At 41.8% G+C, this 26375-nt stretch overlaps 1 protein-coding gene across 9 annotated transcripts; it reads left to right on the top strand.

The window, feature by feature from the left end:
• The first annotated feature begins 1388 nt into the window (after nucleotides 1-1388).
• Nucleotides 1389-25979, top strand: LOC124862461 (ribonucleoprotein PTB-binding 1-like). Of its 9 annotated transcripts, none has more exons than XR_007036925.1 (17): nucleotides 1391-1779; nucleotides 2710-2776; nucleotides 5580-6049; nucleotides 6824-7015; nucleotides 7106-7226; nucleotides 7304-7404; nucleotides 7536-7571; nucleotides 7917-7995; nucleotides 9507-9709; nucleotides 9794-9875; nucleotides 9997-10142; nucleotides 10291-10362; nucleotides 10482-10616; nucleotides 10748-10813; nucleotides 10900-11029; nucleotides 22956-24824; nucleotides 24932-25975. XR_007036925.1 is itself a non-coding variant. In XM_047356382.1 (16 exons), exons 1-16 carry the CDS (start codon nucleotides 1450-1452, stop codon nucleotides 23036-23038), a joined length of 2304 nt encoding a protein of 767 aa, XP_047212338.1. In that variant the 5' UTR covers nucleotides 1389-1449; the 3' UTR covers nucleotides 23039-25977. The 9 variants fall into 9 exon arrangements, 7 of the variants coding, with proteins under 7 accessions (XP_047212338.1, XP_047212336.1, XP_047212337.1 ...); XR_007036924.1 differs by having other exon boundaries at nucleotides 22956-23325; nucleotides 23403-25975; XM_047356382.1 differs by having other exon boundaries at nucleotides 1389-1779; nucleotides 9997-10133; nucleotides 22956-25977.
• The last annotated feature ends 396 nt before the right edge of the window (nucleotides 25980-26375 follow it).

Raw genomic sequence — 26375 nt, forward strand, 5'->3', positions numbered from 1 at the left:
ATGACAGGCAGATATGCTCCTGTTAAGTAACTTCGTTTCAATACATTTACTTATAATCACTCATGCTGCATATTAACAGTGAAAAACAGGTGCTGCAAACTTTACCTTGTTTGAAGGAAGTGATTGCATGAGCCACATTAGGACATGTAGCACTTTGTAGCTCCCTTACTGAGCAAAAGACCATAGTAATGGCATCACCAATGTGATGTGGAAGCCAAAAGTGGAGGACTACCAAACATTATTTTACTAATACTTAGGAGAAAAACCTCTTCCTCCAATGTAAGACTTCTCTGAATGGTTTTAGTTCTACTAGGCCTTTTTTGCCATAACGCCCCCTGCAGGTACATGTATTTTCCATATTGTGTTTTTTTTTTTTTTATGTAAAGCATATAGTACTGTTCTACACTGCAAGGAAATGCGTTTCAGAATTCTTTTACATTGCTTTTTAGACATCAGTCTCGCTCCACAACCAGCATTTAAACAACTATGGGTGGGAAGGGGGTGGGGGGTTTTAGATAAACATAGTACTGCTGGAAAATGCACAAAACAGTAAGCAAACATAAGGTTTTATGTTCCAAACAGGCAATCTTTCATTTCTCAGAATGGCAACATGTAGCTTTCATCAGAGCCTTACAATATTTATTTCCAGGGCAACTTGTTGCAGTGTCAGACAGTAGGAAGAGTAAAAACGTCTCTCTGCACTGGTTGTTAACCTTGATCTCCTTCTATGGAACAGGTCAGAGTAAGCCCCTGTGAGGTAATGCAGAACCCCATCAACCATTAATTGAAGGATTATTTTTGTTTGTGAGATTCTGTAGGTGAATCGATCTGCCATGAACCATTGAAAGGTTCTATCAATGGTTTCCTTCAGGTTTCTGAAAGTATAGTTAAAAATCTTACATGGAAGCCAAATTGTAACCAAAAAAAAGGATTAAGTGGTAGTAGAATGCACACATTATTTTTTGTTGAAATTTGAACATTTAAATGTATTAATTGGCCCCTGTGTAGCTGATTGTAATGTGACTTTCTCCCAGTAATATTTTGAATTGAATTATTGAATTACTGAAATGATTTACCTTTTGAACAATATTCTAATTTATTGAAATTCACCTCTCGGTTTCTGAACCAGTCATGTTTGCGGAGACATTGACAGATTTTTAATTAGAAACATGATGTCAGATTTGCTGTTTTGGTGATTTGTTTGCTATGTTTTTATTCGGTAAAGTTGCGTTACAATGGCCTGCCATACTTTTACGGCACAGAGGAGTACCATAGCTCTGCTTGTATGGAGCGTCGCCCCGCCCCCAGGGTACGTTGCGTCGTAGTCATGGAGAATGCGTTCCCCGCTCGTCCAATGAGAAGCGTCGCTGGGTCCATGTGTGTATTGTTTAAACTGCTCAAAATCTGACTGAGTTTCAAGCCCGATTAAACCTCCACCAGGCTGCGGGTATGGCGGCTGTCGTGTCTCTTAACACCACCTCAGGCACGGATGAAGCTGCAGACAGCGGTCCAACTTTCGCCTCTCGGTCATTTAGCGCAAATCACGACCTGCCTACCGATAAAGAAAATTTAATGGCCGGGGATCCCTACCTTTACTCCGAATTCGCTCCGGGTGAAGAAAACACGACGTCGGGCCGGGAATGTCAACGAAGGGTCGACCAGAATTTGTCACCACTGAGTCCCGAAGAAATTGAGAGCCGTTTGGAGAGAACTAGCCGGGAGTTTTACAACCGTAGAAAAATAATAATAAAAAACTTACCCGCGGATGTTACTAATCAGGTAAATGTGACAACACTTTGGATGCTTCGGTGAGCAATTTGGCTCAACGTTCACCTAGCTCCAAAATGCATATCATGCTACAAATGTTAGCCTGCTAGCCATTTAACTCTGCCTTTAACTTATGGTGTCGCAATATTTAGGCTTAGACTGTGAGTACTTTTTTATTTAAGAGTAGTAAACTTTTTCTTAAAATGTAATGAGGGTATTTGAACCGTGAAGTGTTCAAAGAGGCTGTAATTCGCGTCAAACATCAGGTGATGAGGTAACGGTTTGGCCAATAGTGGTCATCTGTGGCCTGTTTGACAACCTGTGGCCATGTTGGTAACAGTTTAGCAACTTTGGCGTCTGGGTTTTCCCAGTTCAATTAACAAGACAGAGGACAAGGAGCAACAGGTGCAACGTCTTTTAATCAGTCCATGTGTTTATTGTCTCCCTAAGCAGTCCCACTTAGTCATTGTTTGGTACTTTTTCTCTATTTATCCATGTTTAGTTTGGAACGGGCCTGACTCGTGGGGAGCTGTAGGCCTGCGGGCAGTACCATTGTTCACAGGCAATGGGGGGAGCACAGGGAGTTCGAGATGTGAGGACCGTACAACAAAAGGTGGAAGGCGTAGAGACAAAACGAGTCAGAAAATGCTAGAGAGCGTCAGTATTTGTCTGTGAATAGGGGCAGAAGCAATGCAGAATTTCTGCCTTAACAATGAGGCAGTTTTCCCCCGTTTCTCTCCACAGGTGCGCTAGTTTCACAGTGGACGTGAAAGAGTTAATTGTCAGGCTCAAAATCCCAACTTAAGCACTTAACCCATGTAGCTGTCATAGACTGAAAAACAGGAGGTGTTGCTGTCCTAAACCTTTGTGAATGAATACACTTAAATATTTATTTTTCTAATCAGTGTTTTTATTTTTATATATATATATATATATTTGCAGGAGGTCCATGAGCTGTTGGGAAGCTATGATCTGAAGTACTGCTTTGTTGACAAGTACAAGGGCACAGGTTGGTTTAACTTCTTATCTCTGGAGAAAAAAAGCCCTCAAAGTAAAATCAAAAGCTAAATTATTCATTTAGGTTTAACTACTTGGTGTAGTATAGCTGATAGGTGTGATATTGACATTTTAAAGGGGTTTATTGGTTAATTTCATTTGAAGTCATTTACCTGTTTTGAAATATGCATTGTATTTGTATAAAACTGTTTGTCTTAAACTTTAACAGTGTTGCTGCTCTGTTTTTATCTTTAAAGGGCGTCTTATTTTCTTTTATGCAAATCCATTGCAAAGAGATGTCATTTTTGATTTTTCAGATGTTCAATTTGAGCATTTGTAAGGCCATAATATCCCTCCTGGATTAATGACGCCTTTAGATTCTAAAATTAAGAGTATTACATCATCTAAAGTCCTGGTTGCTAAATTTTGCAGCTGCTAAAAAAAGCATGTCGCCAGACATCAAATAAGAGGTTTTATTTTTTTAAATATGGGTAGTTGAAGTTGCAGAGTATAATGTTGCTAAATGAACCATTAGAAAGATCAAGCAGATTTTTCATAGCAAGAAACAGGACACTTTTGATTCTGTATGATTTTTAGCATTGTATTGTTCAGCCTTTATGTTTTAAAAAATATTGTTGCAGTTTTTGATGGCTCTTTTTAAATTTGGCAAACCTACCAGTTCCCTTGTTAAGAGAAGTCTCTTCCCAGTTTTGACTATCAGCCAAAGTGTAGAACTTTATTTCTCACAAACTTTTCTTTAATAGTGGCTAGAATTGTAATTTCTTGTGCATAAATCGTCTTTGTGGTCAATGGCTGAATCAAAAAGCTGCCTTTTCCTGGGTTAACGAAAAAGAAAACAAGTATTAACTGAATACTTCTTATTCAGACAAAACAAAATTCAATATCAACTGAACAACGGAGTTTTACCAAAATCTTAATTGTTTAAAATGTATGAGGTAAAGTGGATGGTTGCATAAACATTCCCTCCCTTCAGGTTCATTCATTAAATATTCTCTTGGCTGCAATAACAGTACAGTGTTTGTGTTGATGTCTAAATCAGGGTAGCACATTTCAACCCATGTTTTCTCCATTCTCAGCCACAAAACAGCTCATGTTCTGAAATCTAAGGTCGGGGATCAGGGTTGAGCAGCCTGTTATCAAACATAATATAGTGAAGCTGGTTGCCTACATGTGCCAGGGTACAAAAATGATTTTCAAGATGGAATCCTGCATTATTGACTTTATTGAATCAAGACTGCATCAAAGTAGGCCGGCCACATTGCTGTAATTGTAGCCTTTGGTTGTATGACTATGAACCATTTGGATTGTGTGTGTTGGTTGTGATCTACCTTTACAAGCCTTTCAGGGCCCGCTGCTGAGATGCATCACCAGAACATGATGCGGACACCACTGCGCTTTACAGTGGAGATGTGCTGTGTTTGATGTTTGTCAGACGTGGTGTTTCGTAGGGGTGGGAATCTTTACTATCACATGTTTCAATTCTGATTTTCTGGGCCATGATTCGATTCAGAATGGATTTTTGATTCAGAATGATTGGATTCATAATGTTTTCTGCTATTTATAGGTGTGCAAAGAATCCTCATGATATACTCCAGTCTGCTTTGCAAGGCAGAATAGCAAAAGAAGACATTAAAATGTCTTTTTTACATTTATTAAGTTTTAAACAATAAGTGCAGCGTAGATTGTGGCACGGCTGTGAAAAACGTACGGAATGGTATGGCGTACCTTGGCTCCACTCATTCTCCTCCACAATGTAAGGAGGTAAGTCTTTAGCGATGAAGCAGGTGATGGACCTAGTTTTTTGTTTGCCCACTCAGAGTTGGCATAATAATAAAATAAATGAAAACTACTATCAAGCACCTTGTGCTATGCGATTATTAATTGATTAATAGAAAAAATAATTGACAGAATGATCAATTATCAAAATAGTCATTGTAGCACTACATAGAAGTAAGGAATGACTACATCTCTGCAGATTCTTTTTCGATCTATTCATTTATCTTTAGAAACATTTAGGATGCTAATCACTGCCTCCCTCCACATTTTGAATTTTTTTTTTTTTTTTTTACAGCAGCTTACTGGTTTACAAAGTGCTCTATAAATTTGACTGCAGTATTAAAGATAAGCTTCCAAACTAGTTACACACTAGGGAAAACAGCGTCAGAATCAAATGACTTTGGTGAAAGATTTGGTAAATAAAGTCTTGGCAAAAGACTTCATTTAAATGGTCGGAGTGTTGGATTAATTCATCAGTATGGCAGTCATAAACTCCCTTTGTTGCGATGTCCCACTGCTTTGACATAAATTCAAGTAAAGCTGCATTATCAGTATCTCTGAGCTGCATCATTAATCAGGATGAAGAAATCTTCTAAAACAAACAGGAGCTCCCAAGAGATCTTTATTTTTTTTATTCCAGTCGCAAAGCTGCATGCCTCCAAAAGGTCAACAATGATAATATGGGGAAATGAATAGCAGTGAATACACTCCCTCTGCCTAGCTGTTGTAAGGCCATTTAATATTTTTTCATTATCAGAAGTCTGTCACACTGGATATAGTGAAGGTCAACAAAACTGCATCTTTCTGATGTCCTGATGTCGGTTACTGTGAGAGGTGTGGTTGCACTGGCAGTAGAGATGGTGTGTCCTGACATTCTGCCATCAGCTTCGTCTTTGATCTGACAGGCTTAAGAGGAAACGGTGTCAACAACAGGGTTAATTGCTTGATAAATCATGTGTGACTACTAGCTTATTAATTTACACAACATTTTGAGGTTTTTCTTTTCTTGTCGCTGCCAGCATTCGTGACGCTCCTCAATGGCGAACAGGCCCAGTGCGCCATCAAAGAGTTCCACCAGATCATGCTACGGGACAGGGAGATCTCCGTGCAGCTACAGCCGACTGACGCCCTCCTCTGCATCGCCAACTTGCCCCGGTCCTTCACGCAGCAGCAGTTTGAGGAGCTGGTGCGACCTTTTGGCAACCTTGAGCGTGGCTTCCTGGTTTACAGCGCCTCCACGGGCCACTCGAAAGGCTACGGCTTTGTGGAGTACATGAAGAAGGACTCGGCGGCCAGGGCTAAATCAGAGCTGTTGGGGAAGCAGCTGGGCTCCCGCATGCTCTATGTCCACTGGACTGAAGTGGGCTCGCTCACATACCCGCAGCTGCACTCCAAGTGCCTATGTGTAGACCGGCTGCCCCCGAACCTCCTGACAGTCCAGGATCTCCGGAACGCTCTGGCTGACACCCATGCACCAATTTTCTGCCAGGTTGGTTTCAGCATGCACAAACACTCTGCTGCTCGTCAAGTTAATGAATTCAGAAGAATAAATTATTCCTCTTCCTTCTCACACCAACAGTAATGGACAGATTTTTAAACGAAATCTGCCTTTGATGTTTTTGTTCCTTTTTATGTGTTGTGGTTTCTTTGTTCAGGTACGTTTAGTTGATGTAATTTAAGGTCAGATTATGTCTTTGAAGCTCAGTGAATGTAATAGGCTACTATGTTTATCAGAAGTTGGCCCTGAGGGTTTTGAGTCATTTATTTAACAAGGTCTGTTACAGATGCTAAAAGGAATGTTCCAAAGGTGTCCATTATGCTTGATCTTTTGGCACCTTTCATCTTCATCCCAGTTTGCATGTTGTTGCTCGTTTCTATAGCAATAGGGCAGGCTGGTTTGTTAGTCAGGACCATAAGGATCGGCTGACTCTTTCAGGTGGTGTCCTTGTCCTTCAGCATGCTTCTCTGGAATGAAGGTTTTCTTTTTCTTGTAAATCTTTTTTTAATTTTTTTATTTATGATGTGATTTTGAAGGGAACAGTTTGGTTTCCATCATCTGACGTAAACAAGATGTGACTGACTTGTTTAGAAATCTCGTGGCGTTACAAGCCACATTTTTAAGGAAAGTTGGTGGAAAATGTATTAGAAACAGAAATTCAATGCTAGAAAGATGGAAAATGTTGCTTCATATTCTTGCAATAGTGTTCTGGATTGTTTTTATCTTTGGAATTTCATTGATTGCTAGAATATTTTCTCTTCATAGTTGGCTCAGGGCCAGGATGGAAGCTTCCGGCGTTTTGCCGTGCTGGAGTTTGCCACTCCAGAGATGGCTGAAGAGGCACAGCGACTCGGCGATAGCAGGCTGCTGGGAGGGACACACATCAGGGTGTCCTTCTGTGCCCCCGGCCCTCCTGGAAGAAGCATGTTGGCTGCACTGATCGCTGCACAAACAATGGTATTATGGTCAAATCTGTGTCCACGGCAGCTGCTTGATCAGTCATGGGGGTTTTAGCTGATGGTTTCTCTTTTTGTTCCTACCTACAAGGCTGTGAACAGAGGAAAAGGTCTCCTCCCTGATCCCACAGCTATACAGATCCTCACAGGTCTTAATAACCCTGCCACCCTCAAGATGCTGCTCAACACTCTGTCACAGGGACACAAACAAGGTAAGGAATCCTCAGCCTGTGTGCTGGTTTTTCTTTAGATTTGTTCTGATGCCTTGAATCTTAATATTTATTTGCAGGCCTTCTCGGAGCCGTTCCCGCAGTGCCGCTGCTGGCCAACCCTGCCCTGTCAGCTGCCCTGCTGCAGCTGCTCCTTCAGCACCAGGCTAAGGCCCAGCAGGTACTGATATCTTTTTGGCCTCTGACCTGATATGATCTGTTCTCTTGTTCCTTCATCTTCTGTTTGATTCATCTTTACCCCACTCATACAGACTTTCTCCTCCTTTCTGTTCTGCTCCTCTGTGCCATTAGCAAGCCTTTCTGGGAAATCATCTTCTCTGGGCTCAGGTGCTGCACAATAAAGAAAATAACCCTCTAGTGTTTTGAGTGATAATGGTGTGAGGTGGAGGCTGAAACCTTGTGGGTTCCAGCCATAGTTAGGTAAAAGGGAAGAGATTTGTCCTGGTTGATTTGATGATTCTGTGTGTGGGGTGCTCTTCTGAGTGATGCTGTGGGTGTGTTACTCTATTATATGCCCAGAATGTAAAAACCAGGTATTTGAGGGAAGAATTGGTGAGTGAACTCTGACACGGGATTCGTCATGTTGACGTGTGTGTCGGCAGTTTTTCTTTGAGCGTTACAGTCAGACTTCAGTGACCCTTTGGTAACACTGATCTGTCCTTGGGCCAGCAGGCAGGACTCATCGGGGACAATCCTCTGGCTGCTCTGCCCGTACAGCAGGGAGTCCATCTGCTTGGAGATCTCCCTCAAGGTTTGGCATCTTTCTTTTCCAGCCGTAGCTCCTTGAGCGACTAATGACATGTTATTGCTTTCATCTGATTATAAACATCTGGATCCTCTTAATCATGCTTTACACTGCTTGCTTTGGCCAGTGCTCAAGTATTCTGATTATTCTTAAGTTTTAAGCATATTTTAGGCATCAGCAGTCCATAGTTGTACATTACTGATGAGTGTTTAGGGTTTTCAATGGTATTATTTTTATATTACAATTAAGAATCTGAAAGGTGCTATGCATATGCATTAGCCCCCCTGTTACATCATAAACAAAAAACAATTGCACTCAGAGGTTTGCTAGAGAAGGTTTGTCAACAAATGACATGAAGACCAAGGAGCACAGCAGGCAGGTTGGAGGGGTTGTAGAGTTTTAAAGCTGGGTTGGGTTAGAAAATGATTTCACACACTTCAAACATCTCATCTAGGTCTGTTTATCTGTGGCACAACTGCAGCTGACCTTGACATGACCTTTAACCTAAATTAGCAAGTGTGGTAAGGAGAGAATTAACAACCAAGTCTTGACCAGTCATTTGTTTTCAGCATAAGTATGGGAAAAACGGAATTGTTAATGGAATTTTTTTTTTTACATAGTAGAAATATCTTATTAACAAATGCAGTGGCATATCGCATAGGGCTGCACAATATTTCATGAATATATCATCACTATATTAGTGTGCACAATATTCATATCAGAGAAGTGTTTTGAGTGCAATAATTTTGACTTCTATATTCCAAGTGATACAAACTAGCATTTTTCATGCTAATTTAAATACCTAGTTGAACAGAGTTTCATAGCATCAGATGCATAGATAAGACTGCTACTATTTAAGCTGATTCAAAGTTAAGACTTTGAACACAGATGTCCAGAATATTATGGAAAAAAAGCAGAAGAAATCTAGGTATTAGTTTTAGGAAAAGTATTGGCCTCTGTAACGACAAATGTATTGGAACCCTGAATGTAACTCTGGAAGAGCTGCAAAGATTCATGTCTCAGGTGTGAGAGTCTGTTAACAGAATTGGTAGTCACTGAGTCTACAAATCTGGCCCTGATGGAAAGGTAATAAGAATTAAAACACTGATAGAAAGCCATAAGAAGCTTTGTTTGCCAGAAAGACATTACAAACGTGTGGAAGACGGTGCTCTTGCCAGAGGATAGATAGGTAACTTTTTGGCCTACATGTATCTTGGTGTGCGAAGTGGAAAATCAACACTACACATCACCCTGACTGCACCTTTCCCACGATAAAACATGGTGGTGGCAGCATTATGGTGTGGAGAGGAATTCCAATTATTTTTGTTTGTGGTGGACAGGAAAAATATTCCTTTCATTTAAGTTATGCATTGCTTTGTCATTATACCAATAAAGTATATTGAAGTTTGTGGCTATATATAATATTTAAAGTTTTTATTTTTCCAAGTGAAAACTTTTTGCCAGTATGTATCCCATATACTTTTTATTGGGATTGATCTTGCTTTCAATTGCTCTAGGTGGTGTAGTCCCAGGACTGGGGTTGCAGTCAGATGCTGTGCCCTCGATGAAGCCAGTGCCACTTGGCAGAGGCCTGACGAGGGAGCAGGATTCCCCCACATCAGGGTCCAGCTTCCCTCAGACTCGGTCTCCCACCCTGCCAGGCAATTCCTTACCTCTGATGGCTGGCATGGTGGGGGCAGATGGTCTGACAGCCCAAGGGGTATGCTTCCAAGTAATTTACATCAACACTTTAACTCCTCTAATTGTGCAAGAAGTAAACAAAAGCTCTTCTCCTCGCTGCTAGGTATCTATGCTGGGCGATCTTCCTAAGGAGATGAACTTTCCACAGAGCACCTTTCTGAATGTCAACAATGTTTTTCCTTCAGGTGAGATGCCATATTTTTTTTCCCCTTCACAGCACAGTTTAGTTGAAAGTCTGTTCATATGTGATGCTTAAACCCAAGCAGTCAGCCAAAGGTATCCAGATCATATCTCCCTCTGCTGCAGCAGCAAGCAGCAGACCCCACCCCTATAGGAAGAGGCCTACACTAAGCAACGTGTCCAACCAGCACACGCATCACAACATGCAGCCAAATTATAACCTCCGTTACCAGGATTCCTACAGCCCAGAGTATCCTCCTCCTGTACAACAGGTAATCATGTTTTTATTGCTTCACTGGTTGAGTTTAACATGAATAGATGTTGTTTAAACCCCTTGTGGGTAACCCTGCACATCGTTACTGAATTACGGGGTGTATTTGATGTTATCTGGTCTGATGCCCATCTGCTGCTTCTCCTTAGGATGCCTTGGCCTACTTGTACGAACAGCAGGAGAACCTCGATGTTGGAGCTTTGGCAGGATTTGGTCAGCAGGTAGCGTGTGTGTGTTTGTGTGTGTTCAGCTGTTAAACCTGATTTAAGTTGTCTTTTTCATGCCATTAATGTGAATTTATGGCCCTCATAAAGTTTGGATTTTGTTGAAATCTCTGCAGTTTTCCTGTCAACTCAACTACTCCGAGCAGTTTCCCCACTACGCTTATCCCAGCAGCTCGCCCGTCTCTTCATACTTCAGCTCAGGACCAGAGGCTTCTAGAAATGGCACCCTCCCTGCCACCCACCTCAACAAGGTAATCAGTGGAACTTGATCAGTTTCTATTTGAAATATTGATTACCCATCAGTGCCAGGAAGAATATGAGGTGGCTAGGCTAAGAGAAGGACACCACTGTAAGTCAGTGAGAAATGCATGTTTGTTTCCAGGCTGTGGGAATGCCTCCTGGAAGCCACAGTGCCCACTACCCTCCAGGCCTGGGGAATGTTATGAAGGTGATTGCCTCAAACGCCTTTTTCTTCAGTTGTTGGTCTTACAAGAAGCCATTCTTAATCAGCCATCTTTCTTTTGTTAATTCTAGACACCAGTAAGTAGCCAGAAGCGCTTATTTTCCCGGCTGATCCCGTCTCCGGAGCCGAGCCCAGAGGGAGGTTACGTAGGCCAGCACTCCCAAGGTCTTGGTGGTCACTATGCAGACTCCTATCTAAAGCGTAAGCGTATATTCTGAGTATACTAAGTTTAGCAATTTCACATTCTGAACAAGCAGCAACTCCTGCTAAGCTCCCATGGTTGTCCTTGGATCTGTTTACTCCTGTGAGTGACCCCTGGAGGGCGCTGGGGAGTGCAGCCTGTTGTCTGGACAGTGGGAACTCTTTATGGTGTGTGGATTTTGTTTTGTTTTTTTTTTCTTCACTGCTCCTTGTAAGTGTGATTTTCATTTACCATTTTGTAAATTACCTTTTTTTTTAAATTTATTTTTTGTTTAACTTGTGTGGAAAAAAAAAAAAAAGTAGCAAGTGTGAGTGTGCTAGCTACAGGTTGTTTTGGCTAGTTAACAGTGCTGCTTCTAGAACATTTGGCTATGGTACTGTCCACACTTTCTAAAGGGATGTGCAAAGCATTCAGAAGAAGTTTTATCTCAAAGGCTTTTTTAATGGCCTTTTAAATATTGTGAAGAGTTGAATTTGTTTTTTTCCCTACCACATGGTTATGTAATTTACTGTAAAACTGGTTTCAGGCAGGTTTTTCTTTGCTCAACATGCAGCTTTCCATCCACCAATGATAGGTTGTATGTGCCTGATGTGTTATGAAACATCACTTTTTGATTCTGGAAATGTTTTCTGGGGGCCCTTTACCCCTTCTCACGTTGTTCATCTTCTTGCTCCGACATATCTTCTGAATCTGTTTTCAGCACTGGTTGTCCACCTGGGAGGGCAAAGGTCACTGTCCTAACCTGTTCTCACCTGTAAAAGTTAATTTCTTACTCATCTCTCCACAATTTTTTATGTTTTTGGGATGGGGAGGGCTTGTTTTGTCATAAAATCAAACATCACCACCTTCTTGGTATAGTTTTGGAGGATGTGGCCACCTATAGATGGAAAAGGACGTTTTGCACTCTCATCAGAGGTTGGAAAACCTCTCTTGGTGAGCTTGAATATTGGAGGCAGCTTGTTAGTTTGTCATTCTGTCTGGGGACATACTAATAGAAGCTAGTCACCGATTAGTCGGTAGCATAACTGTCCTCATTTTTTCCTTTAAGTAATTTATGGTTGACGGGTTGATTGTGAAAACTCATTACCTCTGACTTTTTCTATAAATGCAGCTATACTTGAGCCTTAACATCGTTTTCTGTGGTAATCATCCTACTCTGTGTTGGCTTCCAGCTACATTTTCCATTTCTGTCATTTGCTGTGTAAATAGTTGAAGCTTGATTTCTTTTAAGTCCTGAGCGTATTTTCTTTAAAACTACCTGTGGTCAGGTTTTTTTTTTTTGTGTTCCTTTTTGTTTTTAAATGAATGTTCCTGCTTTGTGTTCTGGTTGTTGTTTCTGGTATGTTTGAAAAACTGACATTTTGAAGAGTGGAACTGCAGTAGACTGTTCATGTTGTGTATGGACCAAGAGATGCAGCTGTAAAGTGTTTATCAGCCAATTATAAGTAAGGTTTCACTGCTGTCCTCTCATCTATACCACCATGATTGTCTCCGTTTGTGTATTGTGTGACGTGTGCAAGTAAATGTTATTTAAACCATTTGCAATTTGTTGACTGTCAATTGAAATGAAATATTTATTGTGTGTGTATAGATGGAGATCTAAAGGTAGTATACGTTTTGATTTGATGTTGCAAAAGTAAAATTATTTATATTGATTTTTAAGATGCATAGACATCTATTTTATTTTATTTTTTGTACCTGTGGGAAATTTAGTCTTCAAGGAAAGAAAAAAACCTATGTGGTGAATAGTAATTCCCCTTTGAACCTAATAACCATTTTTCTTTTTTTTTTTTTTTTTCTTTTTTTTCCACCCTTGACGGAAACGACTGCCTTCAAGTGTTGCAATAATGGGCAGTAAGTCTTTTACATTGCTGTGAAATAATTTTGGCCCACTCTTTGCAGAATTCTCATACTTCAGTTACGCTGGAGGGTTTTTTAGCATGAACAGCCTGTTTGTGAGCCCACAGCATCACAATTACTAAATTGTGTAACTTGTTCACAGGTGAATTTGCTAAAGTGCTTTAGATCATTTTCCTGTTGCACAACCTGAGGAGCTTTGCTTGAGATGTAAAACTAGAGGTTGTATTTTCAGTTAGAGCAGAATTAATAATTTTATCAATGACTATACATCTCTCTCTCCCGGATTTATCCGGGACCGGGTCGCGGGGGCAGCAGACTCAGCAGAGACGCCCAAGGAGAATATGGTACAAGATAAATGTTGCAAGACATGTTTTCACCTAAACTGTTAGACCCTCCAAGGATGACAATAATCAAAGGATTAGGCAAAACTTTAGAGGAGCTGCAGAGATCCATAGTTCAGGTGGGAGAATCTAAGCAACATTTGAACTTTCAAACCTTTATAAATATTACTTTGTACATAGATTACAACATATCTAAAAATGGATTTGGAAAAGCCTGTTTATTGAAATGAATTGAACAAAGGCAATGTAAGGAAATCTGTCAGATTTTATTTATCAGCCCTTTAATGACAGCCTGTTGGGAATATCACAAAATGAATAGGTCTTCCAATTCTCCCATGCAGACAAACACCCATTAGGAACAAACCAGACATCCTGCTAAAATAAAAGGGCTTTTAACTTTTTAACATGAAGCAGTAAAATAAATAAATAGCTTAAAAAAATTTGATGGGAAAGATTTACCTGTTCAATCTCGCCAACTAAAATTTATAAGACTAAACGAATGGAACATTCTCCATTAATCACGAGCTTCTTTAAACTTTAACCCACAAAGTTATTCTCAAAAACTTACATTAAACTTAACGGTCTCACTTCCTATCAGTAAATGGGTGGTGCATTGATTCATTATTGGAGTAAAATTTGCACAAACTCTTTTACTAATGCCAAGCATTAGCTGATACAGTACAAAATCCTTCAAATAACACACTACACAGGAAAAAGGAGGTTCCACACTTGCCAACATGTGTCCAAACTGCATGGGCGATTTACCAACAAAAGAAATTTGAATAAATAACTCACTTAGTGGCTTGGGAGGATCTAGGCTTTTGTTGCCTTGGCATAAGGGGCATGGGGGTGCAATCCCTGGGAGGACTTGGGCATTTGGTGCTGCTTCCCTGGAGGTGGTGGGGTGCTGGCACTGAGGCAGGGTTGAGCTATGGCCCTCTTGTCTGGCCTGCCACTGCTCCTGGGTGGTTTCAGGGACTGGTCCTGTTCTGGCTCCCAGTGGGGGGTGGGTTTGGGAGGGGGCTTAAGGGATTTGGGCTCTGGTTGGGTGAACAGTGGGGGTTTGGAGACTGGGTGCATCCGTCGGACCCTGTGGTCCTGGCTGGTCTCTGGGTCCTAGGCTGCTGGCAATAGGCTCACATCGCTTGGCTGGCTGGGTTCGCTAAGAAGGGCAGCGGTCGCTCTGTAGGGACTCCTTCCTGGTGTCTTTGGAGATCTCATGTTTGGCCCCATCCTGCACCTTAGTTTTAATTCAATAAAGTCATTTAGGGCTTTGAGGTGTATACAACCCAGAATTTTTTTTTTTTTATATTTCTTTTTTGATTTCTCAAGTCTTACTACTTCTGAGCTTGAGTGCAGCTAAATGAAAATGGTAGAATCATTGTTTGGAGATGATTAACAGGACAAAAAAAATTTAACTTTCTAAATAAAGTCTTCAAATCAACTAAATTACAATTTTATTTTTACAACTGATATTGTTTTAAATACTAATAATGGTTTATTTTCATTTATTCAGTCATTAATTCAGTAAATCATTTCAGCTACACTCAGTTTAACATTTTTAATTGAAACATTTCATAAAGCTTTTCTGGACCGCATTCATGGTGAATGGAAATTATAGGAGGATGAAATGAGTTCAGTGTTTATCGTTGTATTTATACACGCAAACAAACCATCGTGTTCATTTAATAACTGACTCCCCAATGGATAGACTCCTTCCTTAGGGTCTCAGAGCTGTCTTAGTGGGGTCTGTTGTGCAGTGGGTTGCCTCCACTCTTGATCTGGTCTGAGGGCGACTCGTCTTACAAATGCAAAATGGCATCAGTCACAATATCCGAATACACTAAATTAAATATTTCGCCTGCTGGTCCACTGTTAGCCCTTGGATCTTCTCTCCATGTCTGGCTGAGGACTGACACAGCTTTTGTGGGTCTATTGTCTGGAGTTTTTGTGTTAACATTCAAGAATTTGCTGCTGCTTTAGTTAGGCATTTTTTTAAGTAACAGTCTCAATATTTGCTGTTAATTTTGCTTTCACAAATAGGTTTCAAACTGTTTTAAACTGTTTTTTAAACAATATATAATCAGTCTCATAATATTCTGTCTAAATATTTTTGTCAGTGTTTGACCAGTATACATGTTACAGGCTTCCTATTTATCTCAATTTCAGGTTTAGATGCCCAACAAGTATTGAAATTGCTCCAATCTAATGGTCTGACTCAGATTTTGTAATTTCACAAATACAAGAAATGCTTCATTAATCTCAAATTATGTTTGAATAATCTCAGTTCAATGTGAAATTAGTACATTCATGTATTACCACTAAGATTTTAGATTCTGAGCTAGATCACATCAAACATAGAGCTGCTGCATGTAATTATCCACTGGCATCATCCCATCTATTTGAAATATATTTTTCATGAAATGATCTTTTTTTTTTTTTTTTTAAAGGCTTTTTAACTGAAGTTACATGTGTTTTCCTTTAGATTCCTGTGTGTGAGGAGAGTCCCCTGGTTGAAGTCAGCTGCAGGACATGTGTGTTTCTGTTGAGGATTTCAATAGTGTTCCTCTCCAATCATTGGTTGGCTCCATTCGAGGTGCAGTTTCAGAATCGGCTTTATTTGCCAAGTTTGTGCACACGAACAAGGAGTTTTACCTCTGTTTCTCTTTGCTCTCAATGAAGACAAAGTGTTTTTACAAAAGAGGAAGACGGTATCCCTGGTATTGATCTGGCCCCTTTACTGTTAAGTGTTTCAGAGAGAGAGCCTGGAGGAAGAAACTGTCTCAATGTAAAAGTCTAAACCGTTTGTGTCCAGGATGTGTGGGGTCTGCAAAAATGTTAGCTGCCATTTATCCTGACCCTAGAGTTGTACAGGTCCTGGATGGAGGGAAGGTCAGCCCCAATGATCCCCTGCAGACCTAATTGTCTGTTGCAGCCTGGACCTGTCCCGTTTTGTGTTTGAGCCAAACCACACAGCGATAGAAGAACACAGGATGCATTGAATAATGGCAGTGTGGAAGATGACCAGCTGTATGCAGACTCATCACTGTCCTGGATCAGACCAATAACAGTGGTGTTGATACGAACTTCAGGAGTTTTACAGATAGGTTCCTGTGAGGTGCAGTCATTTGTGTACAGAGGGAAAAAGTGTGGGGAGAGAAAACACCCCTGGGGGTTGCCCAGGGCTGCGTTCACTGTCAACTGAGCCAAAGTAGAAGTTTTTCAAAGTTACCAAATGTTGAAGTGGTCTAAACCATGGAAGAACTTCAAGTTAGGCGATAATAAATGAGAGGTGTGGACACTCTGAAATGATTTGCTGTCAACCACAACCACTGAGGGTTTTACACCAAATTTACCAGGGGGGGGGGGCTGGGTGGGGTCAGTGTCTTTTCATGGGGGCACATAAAATAATGAAAAGGAAAAAAAAAAAGCAGTATATCATCTTTTAATGAGTGAGCCACAGAGACACTTGCAGCTCTGGAGCTGCAGATTGCAGACCCCTGATCTAAGCAGATGAAAGCTGTGATCCTATCAATACTGCTGAAGCTAAAAGTGCAACACCTTAATTTTTAATTCATTGTTACAGAAAAACTGTAAAAGGTAAAAAATGAAATTAATGCAAGAGCGCAATCAGTTAGTTTCTGTGTCAGTGCACATAATCATAAATTGATTTTGATCTTCAGTACAGGGGCCACAACAGGGACCAGTTTTAAAGGGGTGCTTACCCTTGTTGGTCCCTAACTAGAACCGCCCATGCAATTACAATACATGATGAGCAGCTTAAGAGATGACAGCCAATGACTCCTGATGAGCCAACAGTAAAGACGGTCACCAAATATTTTTTTCTTTTAATCTGCTGAATCCATTCTGTGAAGTTAGAACATTTGTCTGTTGGCTATGTTTATTGATTAATAAATGTTTATGAAAATTTTCAGCAATAAACAAGGCCAAAAATGATCCATGGAAGCTTCTTTTTATTTTGGTGCCAGATGTGTTACAAACCACCAACCACAAAACAATGACAGACTGCTTAAATACAAATCAATCTCAATTGGAAGAAACCATATCTAGGACTCCTTCCAATGAAGATCTATAACACCACAACGGTATTTACATTAAATAAGGAACAAACAAAACAATACATTTACAAACTCATACAAACTAAAACTAATTTCATACCAGTAATTATTACAAGATCAATATATAAAGCATAATCTTGCTAAACCACCCCCTTCTTAATCCACGTCCTAGTAGGTACCATCCCACAAATAAACTGTGAAAACCCCTGGGGAATGTTTTGTCTGTGCACACCTGCTGGGAGATACAAAATGGCAGAGGTAAGTGTTTACCAAATAAAATAAGCTTTCATTATTTTAGTCACCCAATACAACATTGTATACAATTGGAGCTAAAATCAATCATCTTTTGTTTACCTTTTACAGGAGAGGATGTCAAAATGAGGCCCTCCAACCTAGTGAATGACATGCCCAAACACATTCCAAGCAAACAAATAAACCAAATGAAAAACCAGTTGCTGTAATATTTACCTATACTGTACCTGTGTCTCTCTTCCAACAAACAATTATGGATCTACAATATAAATGGAATAGTGGCTCATTGCCACTGTTCTTTGGTCTTTCCTTAACAATACTGAATTGTAAATTTGTGTGGCCGGGGGGACAGGTAGCCTGTGAGACGAGTGTTTGAGTCCTTCATTCTGCTAAGCCATCGCAAGGCCCGATGGTCAGTTTCCAAGTAGAAGTGACGTCCTAGTAGGTAGTACTTCAGGGAACTGATCGCCCACTTCATGGCTAAGCACCCCTTTTCCACTGTTGAGTATCTTGTCTCTTGATCCAGGGGTTTCCGGCTCAGGAACAGTAGTGGTCTTTCACCCTCCACATCCTGCAAAAGCACAGCTCCAAGCCCAACTGCTGAAGCGTCTGTTTGAAGAATGATGAGGTGACTAAAATCGGGGGTGTAAAGAACAGGCTTACTTGTTATAGCCATCTTCAGGTCCTTAAAGGCACAGTCATCAGTCCACTGCACTTTTGCTGGTGCTGAAGCCTTTGTGAGGTTAGTGAGGACTGCCGCTCTGTCACCAAAATGTGGAATGAATTTGCTGTACCAACCCACCAAACCTAAAAAGGCTTGAACCCTCTTTTTGGTTGTTGGAACAGGATATGATTGAATGGCATCCACTTTTCCAGCCTGAGGCTTTACCACACCTTGGCCAACACTATGCCTCAGATACTCCACTTGGTTTTGTTCCAAGGAGCATTTGCATGGCTTGATTGTCAGTCCAGCATTTTTATTGACTGTAGAACATGTTTGAGATGAGAAACATGATCTTCCCAGGTCTGGCTAAAGATGACCACATCATCTAACTATGCAGCTGCAAAATGTGGCACCTGACTCAGTACCTGGTCTATCAGTCTCTGAAATGTTGCCAGCAACCCCGGCAGACCAAAAAGCATCACCTTGAACTAGTACAAGCCAAAGGGTGCTGTAAATGCTGTCAGTTCTCTTGTTCCTGGTGCCAGGGCTAGTTGCCAATATCCTTTTATCAAATCAAGAATGATGATGAACTTAGAAATGCCAACCATCTCCAGCAACTCACCTACTCACCTCGCATTGGATATGACTGACATTTTGACACCAAGTTGCGATATCAAAAATCAATGCAGAATCGAAGTGAACCATCTTTTTTGGGAACCAATACAATACTGCGGTCAAGTGAGCCGACAGTCAGAAATACGCGGTCACGCCAGCCGACGCTAGCTTGCTCTTAAAGATTAGCTTCGCGCATACATGGTGCATTACGGAGCAGAAAGGATGCCGATCCTGGCAACGGTTGAGAAAATAAGAGGAAAACAGAAAAGTAACCTTCAGAACATTTTTACTAATGACATTTTTACAACTTTCACATACATGTTTTATATAAAAGAATAAATATTTAATATTTTACTGTACAGTTTTGGAGAAATACACAACTCAAAGTACCTCAAAATACTAATTCTGGTTATTGTATAGATGACCCTCTAACATGATCTAAAGAGAGTGTGTTGTCACCTCTCATGGTTTTGGAGAAATAAATTCCTGAAAGTGGGAACTAAAGCATATCCTGAATAAGCATTATCATGTAACTTGAGTTGTGTATTTCTCCAAAACTGTACAGTAAAATTATTAAATATGTATTCTTTTACATAAAGCAAGTATGTGAAAGTTGTAAAAATGTAATTAATATAAATGTTCTGTAGGTTACTTTTCTGTATTTCTCTTATTTTCTCAACCATTGCCAGGATCGGCATCCTTTCTGCTCCATTACCGTAAAGCACGTTGTATGCGCGAAGCTAATCTTTAATGGTGCGTTCACACCGAATGCGGATTCTGCGATAGGAGCGGCCGATTTACATGTTATCCCTATGTAGAGGCGCGTTCAGGAGCAGAGTGGTGCGGTGCGAAGGAGACGAAGGACGCGGTGCGGAAAGCGCGTCGAGCGGAGCGAGAGCGATGGACGAGTTGAAAAATCTGAACTTTTTCCTAAATTCACGTCGCGTTGACCAATCAGGGACTGGATGTGGCTGTGACATGGGTGAAAGACCCCAGCGGAGAAGAAGCAGTTGTCAGTGAAGATGGAGGACCAGATCATAGTGGCGGTGTGCGGCAAGCCAGAGTTGTATGACTCAACTAATTATTTTTCCCAGACAAGTACAGAAAGGACCTGGCCTGGTTATGTTTAGGCACAAATATCTTATATTTAGGAGATGTGGACATTAAAAATTGGCTGTTTTTTTATTGAGCTGAGATTTATTTACTCACCGAAGACAAATGGACAGGCGTTCAGCAGTGGGGATACAGCGGCGGTAGTTGGTGTCCCGGAGGCCGATTCGTCTCCCAATGCGGGACAGCAGATCTTCGAACTGGGTCCTGGATAGACGGAAGTACCGCTGAAATCGACTGTCATCCAGACGCAGCTCCTGGAGTAGGTGGTTGTAATCTCTGATCTCCACAGGTAAAACACCGTAATTAGGTCCATGAAATCCATGTCCGCCATGTTCAGTTGAAACCAGCAAGCAGCAGATAGAAGCTCCTCCTATTTGATGACGCAGCGAAGCGATGCCGCTTGTTGCCAAATGGCAACGCAGAGTTCACGCGGAATGTCAAGCGGGCAAAAGCACACAAATGATGCGAAATATTCGCAGAATCCGTGTTCGGTGTGAACGCACCATAAGAGAGAGCTAGTGTCGGCTGGCGTGACCGCGTATTTCTGACTATCGGCTCACTTGACCGCAGTAATACAATGGGGCTACACCACTCACTTGTGGATGGTTCAATTATGTCCATCTGCAACATCAGTCCCACCTGCTGTTTAAGCTTAGGCAGCAGACGCTCAGGGATCCAATTGGACCTTCGATGAGGAGCAGCATCATCTTTCGGATAAATGTTAAGCTCCACCAAAGTGGTGAAACGTTGGTTACGTACTACAACCCCAGATTCTTTGAGTATAGGCGCAGCCCTTTAAGGCTATCACTAGTGAGTTTATCCCTTCGCGCCCAGCGCAGGACTGAACTTTAGTCCACGCCCACCTGCTGTGTGGGCCCCACCCTGGTCCGTATAACTTACGGTGAGGCCGGACAAACGGCTCCTGTTATGTATTTTCTTATAAAAGTGGGAGAAAAGACAACTCATTAACAAGATAAAGACCAGATTTTGTCTTTAAAAGTTTATTCAAAGGCATTCAGTGTTTGAAGACTCTGTCACTGAGCAAGTCAGAAAAGAAGAGCAACGAACAGAAATCACAAACAGTATTTATACCAAAAATGAGGGTGTTATCTCAACTTCAAAGAGTTTTAGAAATATGGCCCCTAGACCCTCCCCGGGTCAGAGTTAACAAAGTTATTTATTAGGGCACCCATCTACCTTCCCTTGAAATATACACTTCAGGAAGTGTTAACCATAAAACTCTCCAGCATTTGAATTTAGAGTCCATCTGCTCTAAATAACAGAACACTAATAAAACACAGAGGTCAGAGGAGAGAAGTAGATGGAAGGTCACCTGTGGGTGATAAAACACAGAATCAAATGAGAGAGGTGAAGGGAATATCAGAGCACTTTAAAAGAATTTTCCATTACACTCCCAAATAGCTTTTTTCTTCAGCCATACAGGAACCAGTGAGGCCCAGAGCTTAAAGGGCTGCGCCGATACTCATAGAATCTGGGGTTACAGTACATAACCAACGTTCTATTTCGTATAGGCTTTGCCCTTTAAGGCTATCGCTAGTGGGTTAAAGGCGAAGTAGGATGCCTATGCCTCACTGGGTCCATCCAGACCACAACCTGAAGCATCTGCTCACATGAGTGAAACCAAACTCAGCCCAAGCGGCTTGCGCAATACAATGAACAGAGAAGAATATCTCTGGTCAGGGAAAGGCTGAGATACAGAACTTCTACTGTAAATAGGAAAACGAAGGTTACGAACTGTAACAGTGTAACGATGAACAGAGCAGCAGGGGGTGACAAAAACTGCAGCGTGTAACCTCTGCTGATCAGTCTGTCCATCCACCTGTCCAGGGAACATATGCGCTGCCACTGATGTCCGGCAGCACGCTAACAAGCGCGTCCATTGCCAGAAGTGGGGTGGTCGCCGACATCGGGAGGCCTTGAGGTTGGACTGGTGTAGCACCTTCCTTCGCGTCCTCCGTCCAGAGGAAGGGAGTGGAGATACTATCAGTCGCTGTCTTGGGGGCGGAATCGTCCGATTCCCGCCCAGGATCAAAGATGTCCAATGCCTCCTTGAAGGCGCATTGGTCTAGCGGGGAGAAAATGGCTAGCCGCCGTTGCTTCTCCTCCGGAGGAAGATGCCTGCAGGAAGGGCAGGTGGACTGCGGGGTCAGGGCCAGGTTAGCGTGATCAGGACCGAGGCAGCCCTTGCAGATGACGTGCAGGTCGTAGCTCATAATGTAGCCAGTATGACAAGCCGGGCAAAGGCGGACAGTGCCGACGCTAGCCATCGTTCTTGTGTAGTATCAGTGCTATTAAGCTGTCGTTGAAGAAAAATGGGAGCTGTTTGCCTGGTCTCATCGTAATTTATAGAGACCGGGGTGGGGCCCACACAGCAGGTGGGCGTGGACTACAGTTTTCAGTGCTGCGCTGTGCGCGAAGGGATAAACCCACTAGCAATAGCCTTAAAGGGCGAAGCCTATACTCATAGAATCTGGGGTTACAGTACGTAACCAACGTTCTAGCGGGGAGAAAATGGCTAGTCGCTGTTGCTTCTCCTCCGGAGGAAGACACCTGCAGGAAGGGCAGGTGGACTGCGGGGTCAGGGCCAGGTTAGCATGATTGGGACTGAGGTAGCCCTCGCAGATGACATGCAGGTCGTAGCTCATAATGTAGCCTGTATGACAAGCCGGACAAAGGCGGAAAGTGCCGACGCTAGCCAGTGTTCTTGTGTAGTATCAGTGTTATTGTCGGAGCCTGGGAGTTTCATGTATTGTTTTTACCTGCTGTTAACACTTACCACTAGATCCCGCCAGGATCCCCTGGTGTGGAGGGTAACAGGTGTGCCGCATTTCCATTACCTGGAGGAGTATAAGAAGGTGGAGATGTCAGCACTCCAGTGCCTGAGTGTTAACCTCTGTGGTAACTCCTAATGGCCAAGCCTTGTGTTCTCAGTCCAGAGTTTATGTTCAAAGTCTCTTACCTTTTTGTGCTCCTTCCTCAGGAATCCTCAAGTCCTGGTTTCATGCTCTTGCAACCTTCAGCTCTGGCTCAAAGTCCTCAGTGTTGGATCCTGCCTCAGCCTAAGTATTCAAACCTCAGAAGAAACCAAGTTTGGTTCCATCTCCAGCTGACAGCTCAATACCAATTCCCCCAGACAAGCTCACCTTGCTCACCCTCCACCAACTGTTCACCAAAGACACAAATTCATCTCAAGTTTATTGATATGTATATCCAATTGTCTATACTCACCAAAGCCTCTGCAGAAAGTACTCACCGTCATCCTGGACAATTCGACTGTTGCGCAGCAGCGTCTGTTAAGTCCTCCTAGGCTCTGAATTATTCCTCCACACCAACATCTATTCATTGAAACAGTAAGCTCAAATCTCGCTTTAATTCCCAATACCCCGTTTATCTCCAGAGAACTTACCTGTCCTCCTTTCCTGTACAGTGCTGTGCCTCCAGTCCCAGTTCCAGTCCAACTTACATAATCCTGTCAAATAAACTTGTTAAACATTTCTCCTGCCTCCTGAGTGTCATTCTGCATGTGGGTCAAATCTATAAAGAACACTATGACAGCTATTAAGCTATCGTTGAAGAAAAAATGGGGGCCTATACGAAATAGAACCTGGAGTTTCTGTGAAGAGGTCTGAGTCAAGCAATGATTGGACCTCTCCGCTGGCTTGGTTGAAGAGGCAGCATATCCACTAAAATAGATTTGTATCCTTTCTTGGGAACCTCTGTTCCCTCTCCTTCTCTTCTTCTGCATGAATGAAGAGATGTGGCTGAAGTGAATCCTGATTTTTTGATTGGACCTGCTTTGATTAAGGACAGTGAAACTCTTTTAAAAGGTTTACATGAAAAAAAAAAAGATGTTTCTTCTTCTTGTCTGGTGTGTGGCATGTTGGTGTCTCCCAGTGATCCTTGAGGAGGTCCAGTGGTCCCAGGACTTGATGACCATAAAGGAGTTCAAAAGAAGAAAATTGTGTAGATGCCTATGGTACTTCTTGGTATGCAAACAGAAGATATGGCAGCCACTGGTCCCAGTCAGTCTGTTTGGAAAACAAACTTCCGCAGCATGTTTTTAAAAGTTTGATTGAATCTCTCCACCAGTCCGCCCATCCGTCTGGGGTGATATGAATGCCAAAAGTAGACCCTCCAACCCAGTGAATGACACGCCCAAACAAACACACATTCTAAGCAAACAAATAAACCAATTGAAAAACCAGTTGCTGTATTATTTACCTATGTTGTACATATATGTCTCTACCAACAAACAGTTATGGTTCTTTAATATAAATGGAACAGTGGCTCATTGCCACACCAAAATCTTAATAAATTAAATTAATATCAAACAATCTCATACATGTTTGCGTTTCCATTGTTACATTTTAAATAAAATAATCAGTATAATTAAAAGAACATTGTTTTGTTCTTTGATTTTTTTCATGATTGCGAAGCGACTTCATAAATAAAATGAATTAAAAACTTTAAAGTGCAAATATTTATTAGCATTTATATTTTAAAGTATACAAAAATATGGTGGAAAATGAAAAGCACTATGGCTTCCTGAGTAGGGAGCCATACTGACCATGTCAAAAAACACCCATGTTCTGCATAATTAATTGTTACAGATTTATTGTATTGTAATGTTATTGTAATGCCTCCTATTTGTCACCTTAAGGTTGTACTGATAGCTTCCAAGAAAAAGGGATGATGATCCAGAAGCTTCTGTTTTCAGTCAACAGTGACTGCATTTGCAGTTGGTGCATGCTTTATGTGGCAGCTTCATGAATAACCTGTGTGCCTCAGTACTTTGACGCAGATTTATGGAATTGGCGTATAGAATGCATCAAATGAATCTATCGATCGAGTAAGAGCTACATATCCTTTCATGTTTTCTTACCTAAGAAGATAGTACATATGACTTACTGCTTGATTATCAAATCTGACTGAGCAACTGCTGATGTGCCTTAACAGCAAGACAGGTGTGGCAGGGACTACAGCACCTGACCAACTACAGATCCAGCAACACCAGCGTGATCTCTGGGTACGCTTCACTGGCGGAGGAGCTTAACCACTTCTTTGCCCGCTTCGAGGTTGAACCACCAGCGGAGGCCCACACTGCAGTCTACACCCCTCGACAACCAGACCTTCACTGTGGAGACACAGGAGGTGAGAAGAGTGTTGAGGGCAGTGAACCCACGCAAAGCTGCTGGACCTGACGGGGTCACCGGGAGGGTGCTGAGGGACTGCGCAGACCAGTTGGCGAGGATCTTTACCGACATCTTTAAACAGTCCCTCTCCCAGTGCTCCATCCCACCCTGCCTGAAGTCCTCCACCAGGATCTGACGTGGATTACTAACTCTACGGCGATCCTGAAGAAGGAGCAGCAGAGACTGTACTTCCTGAGGATTCTTAGGAAGAACAACCATGCGACAAGAGCTGCTGTCCTTCTACCGCTGCTCTGTGGAGTTGGTGCTGAGCTGCGGCATCTCGCTGTGGTCCTCCAGCTGCACTGCAGCAGAGAGGAAGCAGCTCCAACGGGTCATCAACATCGCCCAGAGACTGACTGGCTGCCCTCTCCCCTCCCTGGAGATTTACTTCACCTGCTGCCTCAGGAGAGCCCGCAGCATCATCAGGGACTCCTCACACCCCGGTCACTATCTTTTTCAACTGCTCCCCTCTGGGAGGCGTTTCAGGGCAATAAGGACAAAAACAAACAGACAGAAAAACAGCTTTTTTCCGAGAGCTGTTGTTGCCCTGAACGCCTCATGTACACTGTAACAACTGTTACTATCAATAATGACATAACCAGTAAATACATTCCGTGCAATTTCTTCAACACTAAGTGCAATATTCTACCTCATGTGCAATACTGGAACAACCTGTCAATATTCTTGTATATATATTTTTTTTCCACCTGCACAGTCCTTATAACTTTTTTTTTTTTTATAACTTTTTATAACTTTATAACCTTTTAAACTTTTTAATATTTATTTTCTTTAATTTGCACTGCTTGCCTGCACTGATTTTGTTCTGTTTTGTTTTGTTTAGAAAATTTCGTTGCATCCATGTGGAGCAATGACAAATAAAGAATTATATTCTATTCTATCTATTCTAACCATGTACTCAATTTGCAGCGCCGGTCTCGGGTGGTACTAATAGACTCTAATAGGGCTTTATTGCTATGAATGTGACCTGTCAGAATGTTATGCAGGTTCCTGTGAAGAGGATAATTATTTAACAAACTCGCTAATCAGCCACAGAGGGTGATAACAGATTTCTTAATGAACAACTGAAGTTGAACTTGTCAAAATGAGAGAGAACCTAAACATGTTTCTCTGATTAAAGAGCCTGATGACATTAAGCTATGAGAGGGAGGAGGGACAAGGTGAGGAAATTGCTTTAAATGTCACTCATA

The sequence above is a fragment of the Girardinichthys multiradiatus genome, chromosome X, assembly GCF_021462225.1.
Source record: "Girardinichthys multiradiatus isolate DD_20200921_A chromosome X, DD_fGirMul_XY1, whole genome shotgun sequence".
NCBI classification, from domain to species: domain Eukaryota; kingdom Metazoa; phylum Chordata; class Actinopteri; order Cyprinodontiformes; family Goodeidae; genus Girardinichthys; species Girardinichthys multiradiatus.

Bases quoted from the DNA above. Each gene is read 5' to 3' on its own strand.
- LOC124862461 (XM_047356380.1), top strand. From the start codon at position 1,450: ATGGCGGCTGTCGTGTCTCTTAACACCACCTCAGGCACGGATGAAGCT. The intron at 7,227-7,303 runs GTAAGGAATCCT...ATTTATTTGCAG, and splicing joins GTCACAGGGACACAAACAAG to GCCTTCTCGGAGCCGTTCCC. The intron at 7,405-7,535 runs GTACTGATATCT...CTGTGCCATTAG, and splicing joins ACCAGGCTAAGGCCCAGCAG to CAAGCCTTTCTGGGAAATCA.